The sequence below is a fragment of the Magnolia sinica genome, chromosome 12 (assembly GCF_029962835.1).
Source record: "Magnolia sinica isolate HGM2019 chromosome 12, MsV1, whole genome shotgun sequence".
Lineage (NCBI taxonomy): Eukaryota > Viridiplantae > Streptophyta > Magnoliopsida > Magnoliales > Magnoliaceae > Magnolia > Magnolia sinica.
This window is the reverse complement of record NC_080584.1, coordinates 35,916,230-35,942,596: the sequence shown is the minus strand read 5'-3', so window position 1 is coordinate 35,942,596 and position 26,367 is coordinate 35,916,230. Positions and strand designations below refer to the sequence as shown.

The window sequence follows — 26,367 nt, the reverse complement described above, 5'->3', positions numbered from 1 at the left end:
GATGAAATGAAGGGAGGGGAGGTTGGGAGCGGAGCTCACCGGAGGGAGAACATCGCAGGGAGCCTGATGCAATACAGTCGCTAGAAATCGCCTGTTGCAGAGGGTGGAATGAGACGAAAGAAGAGAAGGGGCAAATAACTTTGCTTGAAGTATTAAGGTTACCTTTTTATACGGAGGGCACGTGTGCAGGCATTTAATGCCCCTCATTAATGGGAAGTCCTATAACGTCTCCTCGGCTACCCCGTTTTAACACATGGTGCATCCCCACTCACCGCTGGACTCCACAACTGAGGACAGGCCACGCGTTGTCTCCTCATTAGCTGGCACCGAAAAGGCAGCTAGACAGGTCACATGACCTCGAGCCATGGCACGCCACCTCGACAATGTCGAATCATGATACTGATACACCTCGATTCTCACACCTGCTGCCTTACTCAGCATTTATGACGGAATGACCAGACCTGACTACGTCCGACCTACTTCTTAAGCATGTTTCACCCACTTGAAAGTAGGGAGGGCTTACTATTATGGGGGAAAATGGATTGAACTACAGGAGCAGTTCAGATCGAGACCTGGCTCGCCTCAATGTTCAAAAGAGGACGAGAAATCCGACTACCCGATCAACCAGGAAGGTCGGTATGACTTAGGTCAGAATGACCAAGGTCGGAAGGTCCTAGGTCGGCACAACCAAGATCGGAACGAAGGTCGGCACGACAAAGAACAAACTATCTGTGAGGCAACCCGAAGAGATTAGCAGGACTCGTGAAGAAGTTAAAGGCTACAGAAATTGGACATCACAAAGACCTTCTTTGTGAAAGGTTTGATCGGTAGTAGAGGCCGAGCTCCCTTATAGCTCAGCCAATACACAACTGAGGCGCTACTACTTCTATGGCCTGACTTTATTCGAAGGTTGGGCAAATCTACCTCAGCTCCCAACTAGCGTCCGACCTTATCCGGGTCTGTCGATCAACCTTATCCAAAAGAGATCCGTCTGAGGTTCTTTCCAAGGATCCCGAAAATTAATCCGGGATAAGCTCAGAATCCCGAGATCTCAACTGAAAATTCATAGTTCTTTCCAAGGATCCCGAAAATTCATCTGCAACATCCATACTAAATAGGGAGATTTCTTCTATGTCACTACCTCTTCTCAACTATAAATAGAAACACCTCTAATGGTGAAAGATACGTAAACAATATTTGGCCCAAAACTACTTTTACTATATCCAGATTCCTGACTTTAGCATCGAAGGTTCTCCTGCACTAGCCAAGGTCTTCCTTGTTTGTTCTTTATGCAGATACTCAAGGGTCTAAGAAGGGTTAATTAGAAAACTGTATCAACACCACTCACTTAAGTGAAGTGGCCCATCATCCAAAATAAGAAAACTAAAACATTTATTATCAATCTCAACTATCAAATAAATCCTAAAAATAACCAAAAAAAACATTGAAAAAGAAAAAGAAAAATCAGAATCCAAGAGGCCAAGATCTAAAAGTCTGGTGGCCCGATGGCCTGATCACAAGATCCAATGGTCGGATCGACACGAAATAGAAATCTTATAACAAAAATAATCTCCTAAGAAGCCTACATGCATCATCCCAAGGTGGGTATTCCTGATGCATGTCCAATGTATGTGGGATCTTCAAAATGGCCTGACAGGCCCCATCTGGAACTCATTTCCCATCCACAAAAAAAGTTGCGCTAATGTGGGTGGTTGTATCCAGTGTTGTCATATGCGATCGCACATTCTCATATGCGCATATATGTGGTGGGATCGCATATGCGACAGTGGCATATGCAATCACTGCACATATGCGATTGCATATGCCACATGTGCCAACATATGCGATCGTATATGTGGCCAACAGTCATATTTCTGACTGTTTTCTGACCGTTTTTATTAAATCTTGATTTTTTTTCTCTATAAAAAAGGATTCTAAGCACTCCTACATGCATTCAAAGCTCAAACTCTCTCTCTCTCTATTCTCTATTTTGCTCTCTTACATTCTCTCTTACATATTTCTAGGTACTCTACATCCATTCATCTCCATCCATATTTCATATTTCTTTCAACTTTCAAGAATTAAGAATGAAGATTGAGATTGAAGTTTCAATCAAGGAAGGGAATATACATCCACATTCAAGATTCATATTTCAAGAGACATTACTACATCTACAAGACAACTAAGCTCTCCATCCATTGAATTGAACTCTTTTTCTACTTTCTAGTTCAATCAAGGGAACATATACTACTCTCTCTTTCTATCTCTCTTTCTATCTCATTTTCTCTTAGAGTTTCATAATATCCAAGTTCTAAGTTTTCTAAGTTCTAACAACTTCTATCGTTTTTTTTTTTTTAGTTTATTTGTTACAAGTTACAAGTTACAACTTATAACTTACAAATTACAAACTTACAAGTTTGAAGTTACTTACAACTTACAAGTACAACAAGAATTCAAGATCAATACTCAAGTCAAGGGGTAAAGGTGAAGAGAAGACAACTTAGATAAGAAATGAGGATTGAAGAATTTGGAAGTTGTAACCTCTTTTAAATTTGTAATTTTAATTTTGTTTGTGTGTAAATCTCTCTCTCTCTCTCTCTCATTCATTTTCTTTCCTCTTCTTCTCCCTTTCTACAAGTGTAACTCAACATTTTCTCTCTCCCCCTCTATCTCCTTTTCTTTTCCCTCTCCTTTGCTACTAGACTACTACTAGTCTACTACTAGTGTGTGTGTGTGTGTAACTCTCTCTCTCTCTCTCTCTCTCTCTCTCTCTCTCTCTCTCAAGCCACATCTCTTTAGTCTCTTTACTCTTAAATCTTAGTCACTTACTTTACTTTAATTTACTTTCTAATTTCTAGTTACTGTTTAGTACTAGGCTACTAGCAATCAATAATAGACACACAACCATCATAATGTCTTCTTCCCAATCTTCCTCTTTAAAACCCAAGTCGAATGACCCGGGTTGGAAGTATGGCCACTACCGTAGTGTTACGGAAAAGACTCACATAGTATGTGAGTTATGTGGGTATGTAAGTTTCGGTGGCATTGTAAGGCACAAGCAACACTTTGCACATTTACCGAGGTCAAATGCAAAAGCATGCGATAAAATTACTCCAGAAATTCGAAGGGAGATCATGGAGTATATGAAAAAACAATCAAGAAAGAGATGCAATAGTACCCTACGTTAGGAGGAATATCTAGAACAAGATGCATATGAAGATATAAATGTAGTTAATGTAGATAAAGCTAGTCTCACTCCCCTTACTTCGACAAGCCAGTCTAGACCACAAGTACAACCAACGGTCTCGAAAAGAGCCCCAGGGCATGGGCCCATGGATAGATGGTGTAGACCACACCCTAAGGATGTGATCGACCAAAGGGGTAGAGGGAAAGGGCCAGCTCAAACAACTTTAGAGAACCGGTATAAACAAAAAGATAGAAAAACCACTATTCAATATATTGCTAAGTGGTTTTACCAAACCGGCATTGCTTTCAACGCCGTTAAATCGAGAAGCTTCAAAGTAATGGTTGAGGCTATAGGTCAATTTAGACCTAAGCTTAAACCTCCTTCATATCATGAAATGAGGGAAACATGCCTAAAAACTGAAGTTGAATATACATAATCCTTCATAACTGAATATAAGGAATCGTGGAAAACATATAGTTGTTCACTAATGGCCGATGGATAGACCGATAGATCTGGTCGGCCTCTCATTAACTTTTTGATAAATTGTCCAGCTGGGACAATGTTCTTGAAGTCCGTGGATGCGTCGAGTCATTCACACATAGGAGAATATTTATTTAACTTAGTAGATAGTGTAGTTGAAGAAATATGTGAGGAATATGTTGTACAAGTAATTACAAATAATGCAGTCTCATATGTAATAGTTGGTTGTCTTCTTATGGAGAAGAGGCGACATTTATTTTAGACCTCGTGTGTGATCCATTGTGTTGATCTTATGTTAGAAGATATAGGTAGATTATTTGTAAATGTGATTGCTAGGGCTAGAAGAATCACGATCTTTATGTATAAACACGCCCTTCTTCTCAGTCAAATGAGAAAACACATTGGCGGTAACTTGCTACATCCAGCAGTCACCTGTTTCGCTACAGTCTTTTTAACACTACAAAGATTACATGTAAAGAAATCAGAACTTAGAAGCTTTGTAGTGTCGGTCGATTTTACAAGTGAGCCTTGGTCAAAGAAGGCTGAAGGGAAACAGGTTCAACAAACAATCATTTCTCAAAGTTTTTGAACACAAGTGGTAAAAGTGCTTAAAAGCATCTGAGCCCTTAGTCACTGTTTGCGATTGGTGGACGGGGATGAGAAGTCTGCAATGAGCTACATATATGATGAGATGGAGAGGGCGAAAAATAAGATCATGGATCATTTTAACTATAGAGACCGTGATTACAAGCCAATTTTAGATATTATAGATAGAAGACGGGGCAGTCAAATGTCATCCTCATTGTATTCGGCTGCTTACATCCTTAACCCAGCCTGTTTATTTGCTTTTGCTGATCCAGCAGAAGCACTAACTATGCATATGGTTGGATTTATTGATGTCTTGGAAAGAATGATTCTAGATAGAGGAGAACAGAACAAGATCTCAACTTTGTTGGACTTCTACACAAAAAGTGAAGGGATATTCTTAAGGGATATCGTAATAAAGAATCGGACAATGAAATTACCCAGCAAGTACTTCTATGAATGTCAGTCTTATTGTACTCTTACAAATAGTTTTTCTATAAAGTGTCTCTAACCTACTTAAACTGTTTTTCTCAGCTGACTAGTGGGCTGCCTATGAAGTGGACTCGAACAGGAAAGATTCAGCTCTAAAAAAGCTGGCTATGAAGATTCTTAGACTCACGTGTTCTGCCAGTAGTTGCAAGGGCAATTAGAGTACGTTTGAGGCAATAAGTTTAAATTGTTTAGTAATTGTTTATAAACTTCAATTTTTTAGTGGCCTAAGCTAAATTAATTACCTAAATAATTAATGTCAAATGCGCTTTCTTTCTTGCAGATTCATACCAAAAAAAGGAATCACCTTGAGTAAAAAAAAAGTTCAACGACTTGGTTTTCGTTCAATACAATAAAAATTTGCGAGAACGATTCCAAACTAGGAAAGAAAAGCCCGGTTTCTTGGACCCTATCTGCTTAGATGAGTTGGATATAGATAACGAGTGGCTCATAGAGATAGAGAACCGGGTATTTGCTGGAGAGGAGGTGGCATAGGCACAGATTGGAGATGCCGCATACGGATCGACACCTGGTGAAGGTAGTACCACTCGAAGGCGAAAGATGGGGAGTTGCCGGAGGGCGAGTAGTAGTCGTCAACCCGTTGAAGAGATTGATAAGATTAAAGAAAGAGATGGTGATAATGATGATCAAGCTGAAGATCATCCACCATTGGATATTGATGAAGTATTAGTATGTACAAATGATGAAGAAACGAAAGAAGAAGAAGTGTATGTGGAAGAAGGAGATTACTCGAATGATGATAATAATGGTAGTGGTGGTGGTGGACCTGGTAGTGATATGTCACAATAGCTACTAGATCAATGTATATGATTATTGATTAGATAAATAATAAATAAATAACTTCTTCATTTTGTTTACTAAGTGTGTTGATGTTGATTGTTGATGTATATCATGTAGTATTGAATATTGAATATTGATATTTCATATTTATTAAATGTTAATTGTTAAGAAGTTAACTATATTGTAGAATGTAGTAGAATTGTTGATAAATGATGACTTGTCTTAATATTTAATTCATTATGTAAAATTGCATATGTAATTGGTTTTATTTTACTTAAATTAAATGTATTTCAAGGGCCAGTGACATATAATAATTTATTCTGATTTTTTCTGATTTTTCTGATTTTTTTTAAATTTTTTGAAAAATGCAATATATATATTATATGCGACTGCATAAGTCACATATGCATGTGCGCATATGCAATCGCACACGATCGCATATGCTATTCGACAACATTAGTCGTATCCGTCTCTGGTACACCTACGTAGGTCCTCTAATGTCCCCATCAAATTTCCTACTTAAAACTAAAATAAGACTATTTAAATCATAAGAATCAAGGTCAACAACAAAATAAAGATACGAAATTATCCTTAAAAAACGTTGACTCAACCAGCAGTTATCGGTCATTCTAAACCACACCCACCAAAACTTGCAAATTTCCTACTAGGAATGTTTTCTTTTTAAAGGTTTAGGTTTTATAGGAAGAAACCCAAGCGGCCAAAAGAATTACACGACAGTCCACTAATTACAAAAGAGATCCCCCTCACCCCAGCAACAGAGATTGAAACCCATTCCTATACATCCAATTGGTTCTTCCAAAAACCTCTGATGCACCCCCGCAAAGATCACGAAAACATTGGTTGTTTCAAAACAAGAAAAGAAGAAAAGAGAAGGAAGATACCAACCAGTCGTTATAAAAAAAAATAATAATAATAATAATAAAATACACTAAATATCAATTTTCACATCTCCAAGCCATTCTAAAACAGCATTCACATCAAATTCTCAATTCTCAAACTTCACAATCAAGATCAGCTCCAACAAATAAATAAATAAATAAAAAGGAAACCTAAAAAATCTCAGAACCTCTTCAAATACATAAATTTCATTTCTCACAAAGTTTTTTTTTCCCCAAATGGCATTACTGTTGAATTTCCAATTATGTAACTCTGAAAGATGCCCATCCAAATCCATCATTAAAATATTAAGATAACTAAATTTCCATCCCTCAAGTCCTGATTCCAGTCGAAAAGGACACAGAGAAGTCACAACAGGAAACAACTAACTTGGCTCACATTGGTACAAGACACCTTTTGAGTACACAATAAATTGGAAATAAAATTTAAAGAAACCAGGGCTTGTGTTCTGCCACTGGAATCAGTTTTACCACAAGTTAAAAGAAACCCACTTGGCTTAAAGTGGGCAACCATTGGAGCTCAATTTGGCATGTTGATGAGGATTCTTTAGAGCTTTTAGGAATTTGTTTCATTCAATCTCTCGTGTTCATCAAATAACCAAAATGCAATTGTTCAATCTATTCGAGTTCGGACCCACTCCAGGACCTTCTCAATTGGGCACATTATCCTCAGATCCTTGCGCGCACCCCCCCCCCCCAAAAAAAAAAAAAAAAAAAAACAATTAAATAAAAACTGAAGTACCCAAATAGGACACTGCAGTACTGTCTGAGTGTAAGGACAAGGGATTTTGAGTTATTAGTAGTTTGGAAGTTACAGTGAACCATATAAGTTGGGTTACAAACCCAACCTATTCTGTTACTAGACAAATACCAACATCATACATTCGAGCTGTAACCTTAATGGGTACTGCAAGATACTTGTGCTAAGAAGCAATGCAGGGCCTAGCTGACAGTGTTGGCGTGCGAGCCTCATGTTAATCATGTATAGGTGGTTCACTTCTATTTTGAGCAACCTGCTACACAGGCATGATCATTCATGTTTGTGGGTGCTTTCTGCCTAGCAGTTCGCCTAGCAACAGCACCACAATGACCCGACAGTGCTTGCTCACCCTTTGGCAGTGTGCATGTAATGGTTTGTGCCAGAGATCAACAAAAGTCAGGAATTTGTTGGCCTTTGAGTGGTGTCGAAGTGAGCCTCTCTCTACCATGGCTGATTCCAAGAGCCGTGTAAAAGAGGAAGGTTGATGACTAGCAGGCAGCAGATCTTAAAACCTTTTAGAATCTACCATTTAAAAGCCGAACCCAATATAGAGTTACAAATGGGCCAGGTCCAGGCCCAGCTGAGCAAAATCAAAATTTTGAATAAGCCCATTGACAGCCCTACCCAATCTAACTACGAGAAAGACTAAGATAATGGCCAATGGGCTGTAACCAAACCCTGCCATACCCATATCTTAAGATCTGAATTTAAAAGTTCTCATGCTTTATCCTTGCCATACTCAGCATCCATACTATGGTACTGTAAGTTGTACCTACCTTCTTGATCTTCCATCTTCTGCTTCTTTTATGGTCACACATGAAGAGATTCTCAATATATGAAGCCCATCCACTGTTCAACAAGGAGATACCTAAACCATACTGTTGCACACATCAGAATTGAGGTCTCATATCCTCAACATTAGGCATTTAAACTAGAGGCCAGTTTCGACAAGGATTTGACAAGCAGGAAATCTGATGTGGGGGCATCTTGGTGTGGACTCCAAAGATGCACCATATCTCCATACTAGGGTGGGGTGGCCCATGATGTGGGGTCTGTGAGATGCAGAATGGCCACTAGGTGGGTCCCACTGTGGAACCGTGTGATTCAGGGGCCTATGCAACTCGGGGATCGCCCACGGGGATGTCTCACCTAGGTTTGCCTAGAAGAGCCTGCATATAGGGATAAATCGGCCTTTCTCCATCAACTCTGGAGCTTTTAGTGTGCTAGTCGGTTGTCTGCAATTAGAATGGTATCAGAGCAGGAGCTCGATGTTCGAGTCTCACCGGTGTAGGTGGATAATGTGTGGGCATCTTGGTGCGGACTCAAAGGATGCATCGTATATCCACACTAGGGTGGGGTGGCCCACGAAGTGGAGTCTGTGAGATGCAAAATGGCAATGAGGTGGGCCTGGACCTGGCGATGAGGTGGGGCGAGGACCGTGTGATAGGAAGACCCGTGCGGCGCGAGGGTTGCCCATGGGGAGGTCTCGCTTGGGTTTATGTAGGAGAGCCGGCATATAGAGATAAACCGGTTCTTCCTCATTAACTTTGGAGCTTTTGGTGCGTTGGTCAATTGTCCGCTACATCTGAGCACCTTACAGAGTATACTAGAGGAGAAGATCAGCTCCAATTTCGCTTTGGCTTGGTGACCACTACATGGGCCCAAGTGGGCCACATTGAAGACCCCATGTATCTAATTGTGCATCTTCGAAGGCCCTACACTAGGAAGATGCATGTGGGTTGCTTATTGAGCATGGACCATTGGATTATGAGGACACGTTGATCGGACGGTTGGATCTTAAGGTCGCTTTGATCGGACAGTTGGATCATTGTGATCTTAGATCACATTGATCGTAGACATTAAGATGTTTTAGATTTATTTATTTTATTTAGTTGATTATTCATGTTGGATTTATTTTGATATTTTGTTGAGATTAGGGGGTTAGGAACAAATGTTATTTCATTGAGCGTCCTTATGTGAGGATTTTTCATCTGAGAGTGCCTTTTTGTAAAAAGTCCTTGAGACAATAAAATGCTTGGACAACCAGCCCTAGCCAATTATTGAACGTTTTGAATAAATAAAAACTCTTTCTTGCTTTGAGATAGAAAATCTCTTGTGAATAGAGATTGATGGTGTGATGCCAAAGTGTGTAGCCTAATCTATCATCTTTGTTTCTCTTTAAAAATGTCTCTCTTCTCTTTGTCATCTTCTTCTCAAATCCTTCTTTTTGTCTACTTTTCATCTCCAAACCCTAAATCACTTTACTCCTTCATTTTAAACCTAAACGCACTGCCCCAAACCCAACTTTTCTTATTCCTCACTCCACCAAACCCAACCCAACCCAACCCAACCCAACCCAACCCATCACCATCAACCCCTACATGTATAGACTACCTGTCCATATTAGTTAGTTCGTTTGGTTGTATGGACAAGGCCGAACAATCGTACAATCAGCCCCCTCTCTCCATTTTTCTTCCTTTTGTTCAATTCATCTTCATATCCCTTAAACCCTATCCTAAAACCCTAATTCCCAAGCCCTAGTTCTCTTATTTTTCCCCAAGCCCTAGTCCCCAATTCCCTATGAAACCCTAATCTTCAATTCCATATAAAATCCTAAATTCTCAAATCCTTCCAAAGCCCTAATTCCTTTCAAATCCATAACCTTATATAATCAAACCCTAACCCTAGATTCAAATATCCTTAACTCTAGAAAGACCAAATCAGCCCCTTTGAATTAGACCTAAGCCTATGCTAAAGTGGAAGTTCTACTTTCCATTGATCCTTTGAAATTTATGTTTTATATGGTTTAGTTTAATGTGGGATTGTGATTTAGTTTGAAATCTGAATTTTATTGTTTATTTGATTTATTGTTTAAGAGAATACCATGATTGGTCAAAGTACAAACAATATAATGTACACATCTAGTATCAAGAGCTACACAAATGAAGAACATATCCTACAAAAATGAAGAACATATCTCCGATTGATGTGAGAGTAGAGGCAAAACTATAACAAACATACCCATTTTCAAAATTTTAAGATGGTAATCAACCAAGATGCCTAGTCATTGGTAATAGAAAGAGTCTTCCATTTTGGCAATATTACAGGGGGGGCATCCATATGAACATTGAAGAATAATGACAAGAAGATCATCTGCTGCATTGGCAGAATATTCCAACCATGACCCAGTCACTTTTTTAATGGACAACATTATGATCAGCTCAGTAACACCACTGCTCCAAAAACATGCATGCCCAAGTATGTTAAATCTCAGTGGATATTTTCATATTTGAATCTTTGTACTTTCTACCTGAACAAGAGGAGCAGAGAATGGCATTATATGTATATTCATTAGGAATTACTCCTCTAAGTATCATATGATCGTGTAACTCAACTACTTCATGTGCATTGCAATTCTTTTTGAACTCGGTAATAAGAATTGTATAAGTAATACAATCAGGAACAAGGCCCCTATCCAACATCACCTTCATAGCTCTTTTGCCTGTTGAATACACCCAAACTTGCACAAAAATTTAATCAAAATATTGCAAGTTACTTCATTTGCTAAAGTCTCAAACTGTCTCATCTCATGCCATAAAGAAAATGCATACCCAATCTTTTGAATGCTGAAATAACCATTTAGCAAAGTGTTGAAGGTTATAACATCTACTAGTAAACTGCTCCGCATCTCATCCAACACAACCCTTGTGGTGCCCACAGATGACTCCCTGAAAAGACCGTTAATGATAGAATTGTATGTTACCAAATTTGGCATTTGCCTAGCCTTCCCCATTCCATCATAAATTTCAAGTGCATCAACTATTTACCCCTCCTTACAGTACCCATCAATCAACGTGCTGTATGTAACCAGGTCAGGGATCAGTCCTCGGGTAAACATACTGCTCAGTAGTTGCTTCCCTCCTTCGATATTCCTGTTCTTGTATAGATAATTAATGAGAATATTGTATGGAACAACATCTTTAACAAGGTCCTTGTCTTCTATAATCATGTTAAAATATTTCAAAGAGTCTTTCATGGGTCCATTTTTGCAGCAACTACATGTAAGAATAGACTGTTATTTGGTCAGGATGAATACTGATGTAGAGCAGGTCGCGGACACTTTTGTGTCCAAGATGGATCAGAGAAGGCCCGGTCGGAGGCAGAAGTCGTCAAGACTGTCAGAACCTTAAAACAGACATATCTCGCAAACCAGAATGAGTTACTCGACATATCATATATGATTTTGGGGTAGGACAAGTTACTTTATCAAACCAACCCAGCTACGCCAGGTTGCCAATGCCAAATTTGCGATTTTCAATCAGATTGACGGTCGAATTTCCCGTTTATTTCAGTTTTTACTATTTTTAGTAAGTTTTGGTTTGATAATAGAAAACACACTTCTTCTAATTCTCCTTGCTTGAATAGTCAATTGATTACGGAGTTATATACAACGGCATTTGGCATTAGACCTTTATCCTTATCGCACAACCAAAAAGCCTCTTCCATCCTCCCATCACTCTCGTACCCATTGATCATAGTCACATGTCCATACATTTGGCTCAATCCCCACTTTTTGCATGTCTTCCCAAAATTCTTCAGCAACTGCCACCTTTCCAGCTTTGCGGAATCCATTAATGAGGTAGCTATAAGTAATGCAATTGGGTTTTACATGATTCCCTGACATGACCTCCATCTTCTTCAGCATATCAAAAGCAAGATCAACATCACCAATCTTGCAACATCCATCAATAAGCAGGTTGAAAGTAACAACATTGGGCATAATTCCACTCTTCAACATCCAATAAATTGAATGTACTCATGTTTTCTACATACCCTCTCAAGAACATTTCCCTGTACATCTTCCAAAACCTACCACTATCATTCAGCTTCCAAAGATGATGCAAGAAGTTATTCCAAGCATGAATTGAGATCCCATAGCCTTCCATCCTGGGCTTGATTACCACATAAACATCTTCACTAGCCCTGACTTGAGTAGCAGCTCTAGCCAATGCATCAAAGACAGCTCAACTCAAGGCACAGATATCACAAGTATCAATCAATGTTTCCAAGATAGCCACAGCAGAAACACCCTTTTTCTGCATTAAAATCTCATCAGGGACAGCGCATCCTCAGACCTCCTTGAAATAACCAACACGTGAACTAAGGTAGAATAAGACTCCAAGCTATGTGAAAAAACCCTTTTGCAGCCCAACCAAATTGAAGAAATCCAATGCTAACCGCAGAGACCTTTGAAACTGCTGAATCACCGAATCCGCCAATGAATTCGTCAACATTGAAGAAATCTGTCCTAAGAATCCCCATCTCTTCTGCCTCAGATTCACACATATTGCACTGAAAACCATCTCCTCATTACTCAGAGTCGATAACTCTGCTTCCTCACATAGAAGTTTTGGATTAAGGAAGAAGAAGAAATACTCCTTAATAAGCATGAACCTACTACCATAGAATGGTCAATTTTCAGATCATAAAGACGACCTGGATAACTAATAATCTTTTTTCCTGCAATTAACAATGAAAACAGAAAATACACAAATCAGTAACAGAAGCAAAAAAGCCTAGAAAGCTTGTAAGGTTTCATTCAAACATCTATATAGACAGCATTCTGATTCCTAGATCCTACAGAGAACCTGAATCATTAATCATCTTTTTACCATGATCAACATAAAAACAGCACCTAAATTGGTAGAAGCAGCAAAACCATTCCTTAGTATTAGACTCAAAAGACAACCTAAATCACAAATCTTCTTTACCCCACAATTACCATTAAAACAACAAAAACATGAAGAAATCCATAAAAGGCCTCGGAAAGTTATCAGGTTCCAAACTTCTAGACCTAGGTTGGATGCACAATCTTTAAAAATTGGATTGTTAAGAAAACATAGATTCCTTGGAACGCTTAATAGAGATTTTTATTAAAAAGAGAGGGAAAAAAAAAAAAACCACCCTTTTATGGCTTAATTACAGAGAACCTACCAAATAAGTTGGGGTCAGATTTCAACACCCACATTTTTATGCTCTTTTTTTCTTCTCTCACTCTCCGCCAGATTCAACTCATGACCATCACCCACATTTGTTATGCCCACTTTATTTTCCCACTTTTCCTCAGTTTCTCAAGACTGACACTCTTTCTTCTTCCTCTTCCTCTTCTTCTGCTTCTGCTTCTTCTCTTCTTCCTCCTCCTCCTCACCCTCCTCCTCCTCTTCTTCTTCTTCTTATGGAAATAATGAAAGTACCCATATTCAATGGTACGCATATAAAATAGCAAAAAAATAAAACGGGACTATAGAGAAAAAAATCCATGATTTTTCACGTAAAAGCATATAGAACAAGGTATCAAAATCCAAACAAGCTCATAATCAACCCAAAACAATTATATCCACATGTTTCTAAGTCAAGTATCACTAAACTACCATAGCAAAATCTGACAACCAATATCATAAATCATCAACAATACACACACACACACACACACACACACACACACACACACAAAACACATATCAGTAAACAAATATACATAGTTGCCTTTTGAAGTGCTAGAGGGAGGAAAAAAAAGAAGGCAGCAAGCATCACTTAGTAAACATGCAAAAATTATTCAACTGCCTCTGTAGGGTCGACCGTGTTGTGCAACTGTGTATGCCATCCAAACTACAGATCAAGCTAGCCTCACATGATGATGGGATGCCACCAACATCATACAAAACAATGGACAAACACCTAAGGGGGGAGAGGATTAGGTGCAGCCCACCCTCAGCCAACATGGTGCGGCCCTGCTTGATCTATGTATTATATATCCATGTTGTCCATCCATTTTGCTAGTTCGTTTAAGGGCACAAGCCTACGAATGAAGCAAATCCAAATCTCAAGTGGACCACACCACAAGAAACGGTGGTGACTGACCATTGAAAACTTATTATGGGCACAACCATTTTGAATCAAACTGATATATGTGCTTTCCCTTCATCTGGGTCTGTGTGACCTTATCAACAGATTGGATAGCAAATACGCATTACGGTGGGCCTTAGGACAATTTTAATGGTGAGCATTCAATCACCATTGTTTCCCATGGTGTGGTCCATAGGACAAGTCAAAAATGCCACTTTTGGATCGACACCTAGTGAAAGTTTTTATCTCAACAACAGAGGAGAGATGAGCAGTAACACGAGGCATAGTAGCAGTCAAGGCTAAGAAGATGAGAATGAGATTGAAGATGTACAAAAAGAAGATGATCGACCATTGGACATGGATGAGCAACTTGTGCGAACCGATTACGAAGAAACAGAAGAAGACAAAGTATACGTTGAAGAAGGAGATGACTCCGACGATGATGGTGGTGGTAATGTGCATAATGGGAGAGGAATCAATGTATATAGTAGTATAAGTTCTTAGGTATCTAAATTGTAATTTGTAAGCTTGTAAGTTGTAAATTTGTATTTTGTAACTTATAAGTTGTAACTTGTAGTTTGTATTTAACAAATTAGAACTTTTAGGTTGTAACTCATCAGTCTTTAAGATTTCATTTCTCAATATAAAAATAAAAAATAAAAAAATTTAATTAATTAATTTTTAATAAGTTGTTGACTTGTTATTATTTGTTCCTTATTAATGAATCAGAACTTAAAATATGACTTAGTGTTAAATGTGACTTATTGATTATTATACTTATGTAGCTTAGGTATTAACTATTAATTACACAAATTATAATGAAATAGATTTTTTTAAAAAAATAAAAATAAAAAAATGGATTGCTTATAATAATTAAATAATAAATCTTATCTTAATTTTGTAGATTTTTCCTTAATTTTTCGTGTTTTTCACCTTTTTTATTTTTTTATTTTTCAAAAAATATATGTGTGTGTGTGATCGCATAAACGATCACACACAAGTGATCGCCCGAGATCACATATGCCATCTGACAACATTGACCAAGAGATCCTCTTGGGATTACTCTATGGTGGAACAAGGTGTAGTTGCATTGGAAATTAGCTAGGGGTGGCTATAGGTACCTCTTCTTTGGGATTCGTTGTAGAGTGATGGGAGAAACCACAAGTAGCAGAAGGATGGCCAGGACGATGTTGTTGATATCCGCTAGGGAATTCGGCGAGGATCAGGGTTTGGTCGTATCCTGCAATATTTTAGGTTCATGAAGGGCCTCAGAGCATGGTGTTGATATCTCGCATCAATTAGGTAATACAACAGTGACCAAACGATCGTTGTATACTACAGCAGTTTAAGCTTATGCAGGGCTTAGGAGCATGACATCTCCGTTGGGGAATAATGGAAGGATACATGGAGGACGTGTGATGATTGGGGTGTTGCTGCAGTTTAGGATTGTTTGCAACTTTGGAGTGTGACAATGTTACATTGTCTAAGATCTTAAGTTGCGGGAACATACCACAATTTAGGCTTGTAAGTTGTGGGAGCGCATCCAATTTATTCTCATGTGTTGCTAAAGTACATCACAATTTAGGCTTGTAAGTTGTTAAAGCATACGCTCACGAATAGTATCTTTTTAGGAACCATCCACTGATGGGCAAGCCGACACAATATCATCTTGGTCAGAGACTCAGCCTCCGTTGGAATATAACTCTTAAATCACAGATGGTCCAACTCATGTGGCATCGAATTTGCCACCCATTTTGTGAGCGACGACGATCAGTTGCTTGAATGTGAGCCCACTTGAGAAGCAATCCGTGGCAGCCAATATATACTGATAACCACAAGATGACATCAGGTTGATGGGACCAATGATGTCGAGGCCCCAAGCAGCAAACGGCCAAAAGGCAACAGTCTAGAGTAGATCCCCTAGAGAGACATGGTGATGTATCTATGAATTTTGCACTAGTGACAATGCTTCGCGAAGTGCATTGCGCCGGTGATCATTGTCATCAAGTGAAGTAGTACCTCGTGCATCTGACACATGGATACTAGTTGGGATCAGCCTGGTGACCACCGTATTCTCCTGAAGGAGCTTCCCGTAGAACATGTTTGAACTCCTGCTTGTCTAAGAAGCACATAAGAACACTATCGTAAGAGCAATGATAGAGAATATCATTATGCAAAGTGAAGTGGTTGGCTCATCGTCGAATCTTTGCCTTCTAGTTGAAGTTAGCAGGGAGACTCCCGAACTTGATGTAGTCGATGAAGGGTTGTTGTCAATCATTAATTTCGCAGATTTCTGTCTTGAGGCAAGAAATTGGTCTCGCCGAGATGGTCTCATCGATTAATTCGAGTGGTAGTAAGAATTGTTGCTCCTCAATCTTAACCTGAAGCAAAGTGCCCATAGGTTGTGCCGTGCTATAGTAAGGTTTGCTAGCATGTCTGCCTTGACGTTATCGCATTGGGATTAAGCTACTTTGCTCGTCTATAGCAGGTCCAACAACAACAATAGCACCTTGCTCAACCCTTAGCACTACACCAGCCCCAGAATTGGGCTCCCAGCACTTGGGAAGGATGGGGAGCTCCCATCAATATGTGAGAGAGGGGCCGGGGCCGGGGGTTCAAGGATCTCGACTTCGGCTGTCACGTAAGCTAAGTGGTCAAAAGGTTGTGGTTACATGTTGTTCATCACTAGAAAAAGAAAAGAAAAAAATCTAAGATAACAACAAATAATGTACGTGTTTGTTACACTACACTAACCCCATAATTGAGCTCCCATCAATATGGGAGTGTGGGGGGTCTCCATATCTTGAATTCAAAGGATCTTGGCTTCGGCTGTCAGCTAAGTTAAGTGGTCAGTAGGCTTTCGTTACATGATGTTTATTACTAGAAAAGAAAATCTGAGATAACAACAAATAATGTACATGCTTGTTCTTCCTCAAGGAAGTTTCACTGCTTGTATCATATCCTTAAAACTTGTTATTAGCCAGTCCTCGCCCCGCCAGTATGCTTATCATTTCCCCAATAAGAAATTTCAGCAGATCTCTTCATCAAATACTTAATCAATGATAGGAACTAATTAGTGGTTCTCATCATAATTATCGTGGGACCCACAGTGGATGATCAATTTTCTCAAATTCTCCTCAATAGACCAACTCTGCTGCCAGATTCTCAACCTTTCACCATTGCATATTGACCATTGGCTACATAATTCTCTTTAAACTGCCAGTCCATTTGCAGGCTAGTTATCTGATGGATAGGATTGTCCAATAGAGAGTTTTAAGCAGCACCATTCATCTGACGGGGCCATCAGATCAACAGCATGAATCACTGAAAGGTGCACCTCCTATATTGAGTTCTGGCCAAGTGAAAAATGCTAAGTAACCCAGGCTGAGCATGGTATAATTCCTCAATACTTTAATCCACCTTTATAGGAAAACATGCACTCAATAAAAGTAAAAGCCCATTTGTTGTTGTTGTGAACAAGACAAGCTTAGCTAAAGAAATCAAACATAACTTGAATTACGATTGTCAAAGAAGGAATTGTCACCCAGAGCCCTGGAAATAAAAGTCAACTGAAGAAGAAAACATATATCTCTACTATAAATAACCCACAAGCCAAGGACATTTTTGCCTATGCAATTAGTCATAGGAGAGCCATGGCATTTGAGATTCTACAGGACAGTAAATGATATTTTCAATATAGATTGGTGGTATTTCTAGAAATTTGTGCTTATCAACCGACAGCTTGGATTCTTGTCGTGTCAATGGAAGGCTTAGAGCTTACCTGCTCCTTTTTTTGTGGACAAGTAGCAAGCACAATGATCTGATCCAACAAAGGCTATGTGGGGCCGTTTGTCATGATTGTTTAACATCCAATCCATACATTTGTTGCACCGTCTCCCAAAGAACAGCCAGATTCAACACTCTAGTGCACCACAAAACTGGAAAAAGTGTCAATGGGTTGCCAACCATTGGTGACCTTCTCTCTCTTTGCATGTAGCCATAAAGGTAAGGATGTACGCAAAACCCTAATAGAATTTATTTTATTTTTTTTTATTTTTTTAAAAAAGGGAATTTATTAGGTCATAGAAGTCCAGAAATAATGACCAATATCTAGAAGAAAGAAATAAGATGAAAGATTAACTGTTAAACTAAAGAGGCTCCTAGATGAAAGGATGCCTGAACATGAGGAAAATAGGAGCGTGCAGCATGGAGTAAAGTATGTTGGCAGACTCCCGCTTCCAATCATCATCTTGAAAAATCTACCCAATAGATCCCACTTTGTAATGCTTATGATTTTTGTTAGATTCGTCCGATGATGGATCGTCGATCCACCCGCAACAGAAGATGGTGGAGAATATGTCGGATCTTACTGGATTGCTCACTTCACAGGTGAATGATGAGTTTACTAAAAACTCTCCTCTCCAACTTGAATTCTACACAACAAATCGTGTGGATTACAATCATCTCTTTAAATTCTCTCAACCTTCTTGATTTATGGAGATGAATTATGACAGTTTTTATAACTGCATTAAAATGGGTTGGAGTTACCAATCACTGAATTCCCATTCAATCCTAACTTAAACATAGATGGGGCCCACTAAGACATTACGCCTTTCATCTCCCACTCGGACAAGTCGGGCACCAACCCAACTGTTAACTGTATCACAAGTGGTGAAAGAAGTTTTCATACCACGAAATGCAGTATGCGACCAATGATGTGCATAACCACATAAGAAAGTAATTATACCAAGTCTCCATTACTTGGCATAATACTTCTCAATTTCCGCAACACTAACATGCCCCAGACTTGTCTTGGTTGCAGCAAACTAGATATACACTAACCTCTCGAGGATACTCTCAACTTGAGTAAATTTCCAATACTTCTTCACAGCCATGAGTTCGAACGCGTTGAGGAACACGTTGGCCGGCCATGAACTCATCATGCTCGCGCACATAAATTTGTAATGTACGAAACCAGATAACCTTCGCGAAGCGCTCCTATCCATCCACCTTGGCCTGATCGCTTTCCTAGACTCTCTGTTATACCATTTTCTACCTGGTCTTTGGAAAACAAGCTAGAGTAGCAAAATTAGGCTTTCACTTCAAGGCATAGCCCACAGTCATATGGGCACAAGAGTCACCTATACACCGATTTTCTCACACAGAGGAGAAACTCATATCAATTCTCCATCCACTGTAGGTATTTTGGTCATCTTTAGCACATGTCGTATGAATGCATGTTACAGTGGAGCTCCTAAAAGAAGTACGTCAACCTCCACACTATACAAATCTTAACACAGCAATCGTTCGGGCGATTTGTCTGAACCACTCAACTCAGTATCTCTCATAAGTGTCCAAATTAAGTCTCACATCCGACTTATTCGAGCTGAATGACCCTAGTGGGAACGATCATATTCGGTCCAAAAATGGACCTCATTTCAAACCCAATTCAAGGCGATATGCAAGTATGATCAATTGCAGTTATATAGTGATCACATATCTCATTCTACTCGCAACTAATACACCAACGCGGTCGTCATGTGAGATACACAACCTCTCTCCCATTGGATTTTGTGATTTTTTTTTTTAAGTGAAAAACTCTTGCTTTCTTCTCCCATCTTCATGCCATTTGAAGATACTTCTACGCGATTTGGAAGGAAGATTAGTGCAAGACTAATCTTCATCAACAGAGGGGTGAAGTCTCCATTTGTCCCCACACCATCTTCTCTTTTCTTCCCCATCCAGGTATTTTCTTCAGGTTCTTTATTCTCCCCATCACAGATCTTCATCTTCTCCCAAACACAACCTTCCCAGACCTGTCCACAATCCAAACCCTAACCGACCTAAACTCATCCTCCTACGCCACACGTGTGACCATATGGCCACACGTGTGAATCCCACCTATCCCTTTTGGTTTCCCACCATCATTATCAAAACCCCTTTCTTCTATCCCCGAAACCCTAACCCTAAACCTAAACCTAAAATTCATAATTTTCCTACTTGCCCAAATTACCCAAACCCTACTTCTCACCCTATGTTGTATTAGGTTTCCTATTTTGAAATAGACTATACCCTATGCTAATTGGATGTCTCTACATCCATTAGATCCTAGGTTCTTTTTTATTCAATGATCTTATGTTATGATGTTGGTAGCTTAGGCCAGGATTATGCGTGATTTTCTTTTGATTTTCTTGATATTTGTGATGAATATAGCGATGTTTGTGTTTTTGTTAAATATCTTAATTCGGCTATTTCATCTCATATGTTACTTAGTCCATGCATCGGTCCTGCATCACTTTGCCTGGTGATGTATCTCAATCCATATCTCACATAAAAGGATGCAACAAATGTGTGTACCCACAATGTGTCATCCATAAACGTAAATAGAAGAACCGTTAATATACACACATAGGTCTGAATATAAATAAGCTGACAAAAGAAAATGTATTAAAGTGTCCATGTCACAAAATCACATCCTATGAATAGTGTTTTAAAAAGCACGTAGCGTATAGCATAGCGTTTGGCCCTCTATAGCGTGTAGCATAAGTTACATAGCTTGTAGCATAAGCTACACTATACTCAATATTTTTTAATTAAACTAATAGAAAAATATGATAAAATTTACACAATGCATAATTCCTATGAGTTTTTTACTGCGAATTTGAATCGCCAACCACAAATTTCCAGGCAAAACCCCTCTGTCTCTTTGCCTTCAGACATCCCTAAGTGTGACTTCTTCTCTTTTTGAAACATCACAAATTCACAATATGGACCACAATTTGGATGGTTTGGATTGATCTAAGTGCTCTATCCACAATATGGACCACAATTTAGTTAGTCTAGATTGACTTAATGTAGTGCCACGTGTGATGGGGATGAGTCACCACCATTTTAAAATAGGTATTGAACTAGAATAGAAGAAAAACTTTTAAAAAATGAGATTTTAGGTAGCATACGCTACATGCTCTGTAGCATAAAGTGTGTGCCTCGTAGCTTACGTTACCAGGGAGCTATGCTACCAGCATACGCTACGGAGCGTTTTAGCTACGCTATGCTACGAGCGCTACTGAAAACACTGCCTAGGAAAACCTCGACTCTTGATGTGAGTCTGAAAAACATCTCGGGCGATCAGCTTAATAAGCAATTTAGCAACCATCTCTCCAGTAGGTACATGTGTCAAGACCACTTTCTTCTTCGCCACCATATCTCAAGCGTAGTGATAGCAAATTTGGATGTGCTTCGATTTGTCATAATATTTAGGATCCTTTGCATAAGCAATGGTCTGCATGCTATCACAATGCAATCTAAGGGGGTCATCTGCATGCGGTACACATTGCAAATGCCAAAGGAACCTTAACCATATAACTTCCTGAATGGAAGAGCAACCCACAATATATTCCAAGTCTATGGTAGAAAGCACAATACAGGGCTACTTTTTACTACTCCAAGAAATGGCCCCGCCACCGAGTAAGAACACATATCCAGAAGTAGATTTGTGCTCGTCCAAATTGCTACCCCAATTTGCATTACAGTATCCCTGTAAATGAAAATTTGTCCGTGGTAGCATAGCATGTAATCTGCAGTCCCACGCAAGTATCGGAATATTCTTTTAACAACCCTCCAATGAGCCAGTCCTGGGTTACTTTGATAACGACTCACCAACCCCACTACAAAACAAATGTCCAATCGAGTACACATCATAGCGTACATCAGATTAACAACTGCACTTGCGTATGGAATGCGCGTTATATCAACTCTTTCTGTATCCATCTTACAATAGAGATTGAGACTACGCCCATGACTCTTCTCGACAAGAGTGTCGATAGATTTGCAACCTTGCATCCGAAAGCGCTCGAGCACTTTCTTGATATAAGTCTCTTGAGAGAGACCAAGAAGTCTTTTAGAGCGATCCCTTTGGATCTTGATCCCGAGCACAAAGGATGCTTTGCTCATGTCCTTCATTTCAAAATTAGAAGACAACCATTTCTGAGCGACGACAATCATCTCCCTGCAATTTTCGACAAACTGAATGCCATCAACATATAGAAATAGGATCAAAAAACTCTACCCGGACCGTTTGACGTACACATAGTGGTCTTCCTCGATCATTGTAAACCATACGAGGTGATGGCTCGATGGAATATCATATACTACTGTTTAGATGAACGTTTCAAGCCAGAAATGGATTTTTACCACTCAACCACCCATGTTTAAGCTGGGATTGAATGGAAATTCAGTGGTTGGTAACTCCAACCCACTTTAATGCAATTATAAAAATTGTCATAATTCATCTCCATAAATCAAGAAAGCTAAGAGAATTTAGAGAGATGATTATAATCCACATGATTTTCTGTGGGGAATTCAAGTCGAAGAGAAGAGTTTCTAGTAAACTCATCCTTCACCTGTGAAGTAAGCAAACCCATTTTCTGGTGACGTGAGACACATCCGGTAAGATCCGACATATTCTCCCTCATCTTCCGTTACAGGTGGATCGACAATCCGCCATTGGACAAATCTAATAATTTCAAAGAAGTTTGGTTTGATGATTCTAACCATGTGATTAATGGTTCGTGAACAATAGACAGTTGTAACAAATTGGCGCCACTCAAAGGGTTAGAATCATCTAATTGGTGTTCTTGCACCAGGACTTGTCCCCCATAGTACTATTGAATGAACGGTCGTGATTGATGATTGGGCACCCCACATGGCATTCAAAAGGTTTGGAAACATTGTTAACAATCCCTATAGAGGTAAGGAGCTGGCAGAATCCAAATAGAATAAAAAATCGAGGTAATTTTACCAGGTCAGAAGCATCCAAAATTAAAGACCAATATCTAGAAGAAGAAGAAAAAAAAAAAAAAAAAGGAAAAAGGAAAAAAGAATAAAGATGAATTGTTAAACTAAATAGGCTCCTAGATGAAAGCATACCTGAACATGAGGAAAACAAGAGCGCGCAGCATCAATAAAGTGTGTTGGCAGACTCTCACTATGTCTTTTTTAGACTATTAAGGCACAAAATCATGTAATCTTTCTGATTGCTCCACAAATTCACCATATTCCATATTAAGAGATATAATTCAACAATATGAGTTTGTTGTCACTATGCTCATTGGGAAATATCAATCTCTGAAAGAAATTTTGTGTACTGACAACTTGTTTCAAAGAAGAAGAGCTATCCTCTTCTTGGTAAACTGAATACAACTATATCCTGGCTCCTTCTTTATACATCTCTCTTCCATCATTTTCCTCGTGTTCCACGCATCTTCCCACAAACCAGCTGCAGTATATATGTTAGCTAGCACGACATAATTTACAGGATTCATCGGATCCAAATCAAATAGATGTGCTGCAGCTATTTCTCCAAGCGATTTGTTACCATATATTCTACAAGCCCCAAGCACAGCACCCCAAAGTGAGGCATTAGGTTTGACATTCATCTTGCTTACCAGATCATATGCTTCTTTTAACTGACCTCCACGTGCAAGGAGATCAACCATGCAAGAATAATGTTCAGCTCTAGGTTGAATATTATACTTGATAACCATGGAATTAAAGCAATCCCATCCTTCGTTAGTCAAGCCCGTATGACTACAAGCAAAGAGGAGAGACAAGAATGTAACATCATTTGGTTTCAACCCTTTATCTTCCATCATCTCGAAGAGCAAGATCGCTTCTTTTCCATAACCATGCTTTCCATATCCCACCATCAATGAAGTCCACGAAATCACATTTTTCTCTTGCATCCCATCAAAAGCACGACGAGCATCCTCAATTTCTCCTGACTTGGCATACATGTCAATAAGAGCATTACCCAAAGCTACATCATGATTGAGACGGTTCTTGAGTGCATGAGCATGGATTTGTTGTCCCAAGCTTAATGATGCTACATTGGCACATACGTTGAGCATGGAGCACATGATGATATCATCCACTCCCATACCCATCTGATTTATTTTACTAAAAAGCTCCAAGGCCTCTCCACTATAATGGCTTCCTTCTTGTGCATATCCTGTGATCAATGCAGTGCTAGATATAAGATCTTTCTCAAGCATAGAATCATATAAAAGCCTCGCACTACTCAAACTCTTACATTTCCCATAAGCATCGATAAGTGAGCCAATTACAACTCTATAAGACTCAAAGCCCAAGTGGACAATAAACCCATGAATCTGGGTCACCTTTACAAGAGCTCTAACTCCACCGCACCCCCTCAAGACACTCCCAAATGTGAAATGATCAGGCATAATACCTGTAAAATTTCCATAATTAGATGCTTTAAAAATAAATAAATAAATAAATAAATAAATAAAAAACCTTGCAAAAACCAGCAATCCAATTCAATAGCAATACACTGATCTAAATAAAATAAAATAAAATAACTCACATAAGAAAGCCTTCTCAAAAATATGTTGTGTTGGACAACAGGTTGAAATGGTAATTGGATAAAGGATACTTTAACCTTTTTGTTTCCATTGATTTATGCACTATTCAGATAAATTTCTACATTCTAAAATCATCATGAATGCAGCCTTGTCCCAGCCACTTTGTTTCAGCTTTTGAAAACAGAGCTCTAATGATTTTTTTTGCAAAAGTTTGACAACCGGCTGCCCACCTGACATCAAACCTCCTCTACCCAGCAGGGTAACAGGACTGATGGAACGCATCAAGTTCAGCTATAAAACCATTAGGTTATTAACAGTCTGATCGCTTTCTTTTATTTGGGTTATGGTCCATAGACATGATGATATGCCAAACCGTAGATCCTACCACCATATACACGTGCCATGTAATGAGATATTTTAGCCAGCACTTCATGGAATTCCATCAAGCTTATATATCATAGTAGCATTCCTCTACCAAAACATTTTACAAATTTGAATCAAAGAATTCAATCAATACCGTCTCTCAGCATTGAAGGGAGCATCCTGAACGCAAAATCTCCAAGCCCCTGAACCGTGCATCCTCCAATCAGTGCATTCCAACAAACAACATCCCTGTGCAACATTTTCTCAAACACATGGATTGCGTCTTCAATCCTCCCACACTTCGAATGCAAGTCAACAAGAGCGCTCTGCACAAACAAATCTCCACAAAATTGACTCTTCTCAATACAACCTTGAATCTGTTTCCCACTTTTAATACACAGTAAACCCGTACACGCCCGCAAAACACTCCCATAACTAAACTGATTAGCCTTAAAACCTGACTGACGCATCAGCAAGAAAAGTTCCAAAGCTTCCCTCAAATACCCGTTTCGAGAATACCCTGATATGAGGGCAGTCCAAGAAACAACACTTCGTTGAGGCATTCCATCAAACACTCGGCGAGCGGCATCAAGATCACCGATTTTGGAGTAGAATACGATGAATTTGGTGTTTAGATGCAGATCCGAGACAGAACAATTTTGCAGAAGATGATGATAGAGGACTCTGCCTTCTTTTTCTGCGTTTGAATCGATGCAGAGTTGCAAAAGGGAAGAATAGAGAGAGGGGGAGAGAGGGGGGGAGAGAGGGTGGAGGTAAGAGAGGGTTTGGAAGGCTTGTTTCAATCTGCCGAGCTTGCATTGAGTGAAAAGAAGATCCGAAACTGACATGACTTTCACGCGGTGGCCCTTCTGGCACTCGCGGGAGTGTCTTCTTTCGTAGCAACGGCGCAAATGTATAAAGATGCAAGTCGCTAACCAACGGGGGAGTGGAATAGGTGCGGCTAGGGCTGTACACGAACCGGGGTAGCCAGCCCGATTAACTCGCTCGACTCGGCCCGACCCGGAACTGAGTTCGGGTCGGGACAGGCCATTTTCTTCAGCCCGAAACTGAGTTCGGGCCAAGTTCGGATAGGTTCCAGTTCGGCCCAACTCGGCCTATATATATATATATATAGAGGCATGCTCTCCTACGCACTTATGCACGTGCGCACCTTTCCACACATGTCATGAGTGTCAAATCCGAACGGTCCATAAGATGCAGAATCCCACGAAACCTTAGGAGGTGAATTTTCACCCTGATCTAATATTCTGGTGGGCCATAGTAAAGAGAAATTCAAATCAAGGGAAGAAACTTTTTGCATTTTTATGGCCCACCAAAGTTTTGGTTCAAAGTAAAATTTGATACCAGATGGTTTCATGAGGTTCTGCTTCATATGGACTGTTCAGATTTTCGATAATCATCAAATATGATGAGTTCTCAAAAAGGTTTGTTGGTAGTCCGTGCGAACTGGTTCGCAGGTGAGCGTTCCGCTATATA

At 39.4% G+C, this 26,367-nt stretch overlaps 2 protein-coding genes across 5 annotated transcripts; both read right to left on the bottom strand.

Annotated features, from left to right (window-relative positions):
• Positions 1 to 10,597: 10,597 nt before the first annotated feature.
• On the bottom strand, positions 10,598 to 25,826 carry LOC131221228 (pentatricopeptide repeat-containing protein At3g20730). Of its 4 annotated transcripts, none has more exons than XR_009159117.1 (4): positions 25,025 to 25,826; positions 23,054 to 24,374; positions 17,907 to 18,150; positions 10,598 to 12,739 (listed from the first exon to the last, which is right to left on the bottom strand). XR_009159117.1 is itself a non-coding variant. In XM_058216424.1 (2 exons), the coding sequence occupies exons 1-2, from the start codon at positions 25,716 to 25,718 to the stop codon at positions 23,284 to 23,286; spliced, it is 1,785 nt and encodes a 594-aa protein (XP_058072407.1). In that variant the 5' UTR covers positions 25,719 to 25,826; the 3' UTR covers positions 23,053 to 23,283. The 4 variants fall into 4 exon arrangements, 1 of the variants encoding a protein (XP_058072407.1); XR_009159118.1 differs by having other exon boundaries at positions 10,598 to 12,673; XR_009159119.1 differs by lacking the exon at positions 17,907 to 18,150.
• Positions 10,691 to 22,599, bottom strand: LOC131220018 (pentatricopeptide repeat-containing protein At3g53700, chloroplastic-like). Its single transcript, XM_058214993.1, has 10 exons — positions 22,528 to 22,599; positions 21,834 to 22,150; positions 21,551 to 21,662; positions 16,145 to 16,244; positions 12,681 to 12,739; positions 12,458 to 12,571; positions 11,737 to 11,951; positions 11,047 to 11,274; positions 10,831 to 10,947; positions 10,691 to 10,721 (listed from the first exon to the last, which is right to left on the bottom strand). Exons 1-10 carry the CDS (start codon positions 22,597 to 22,599, stop codon positions 10,691 to 10,693), a joined length of 1,365 nt encoding a protein of 454 aa, XP_058070976.1.
• Positions 25,827 to 26,367: the final 541 nt, after the last annotated feature.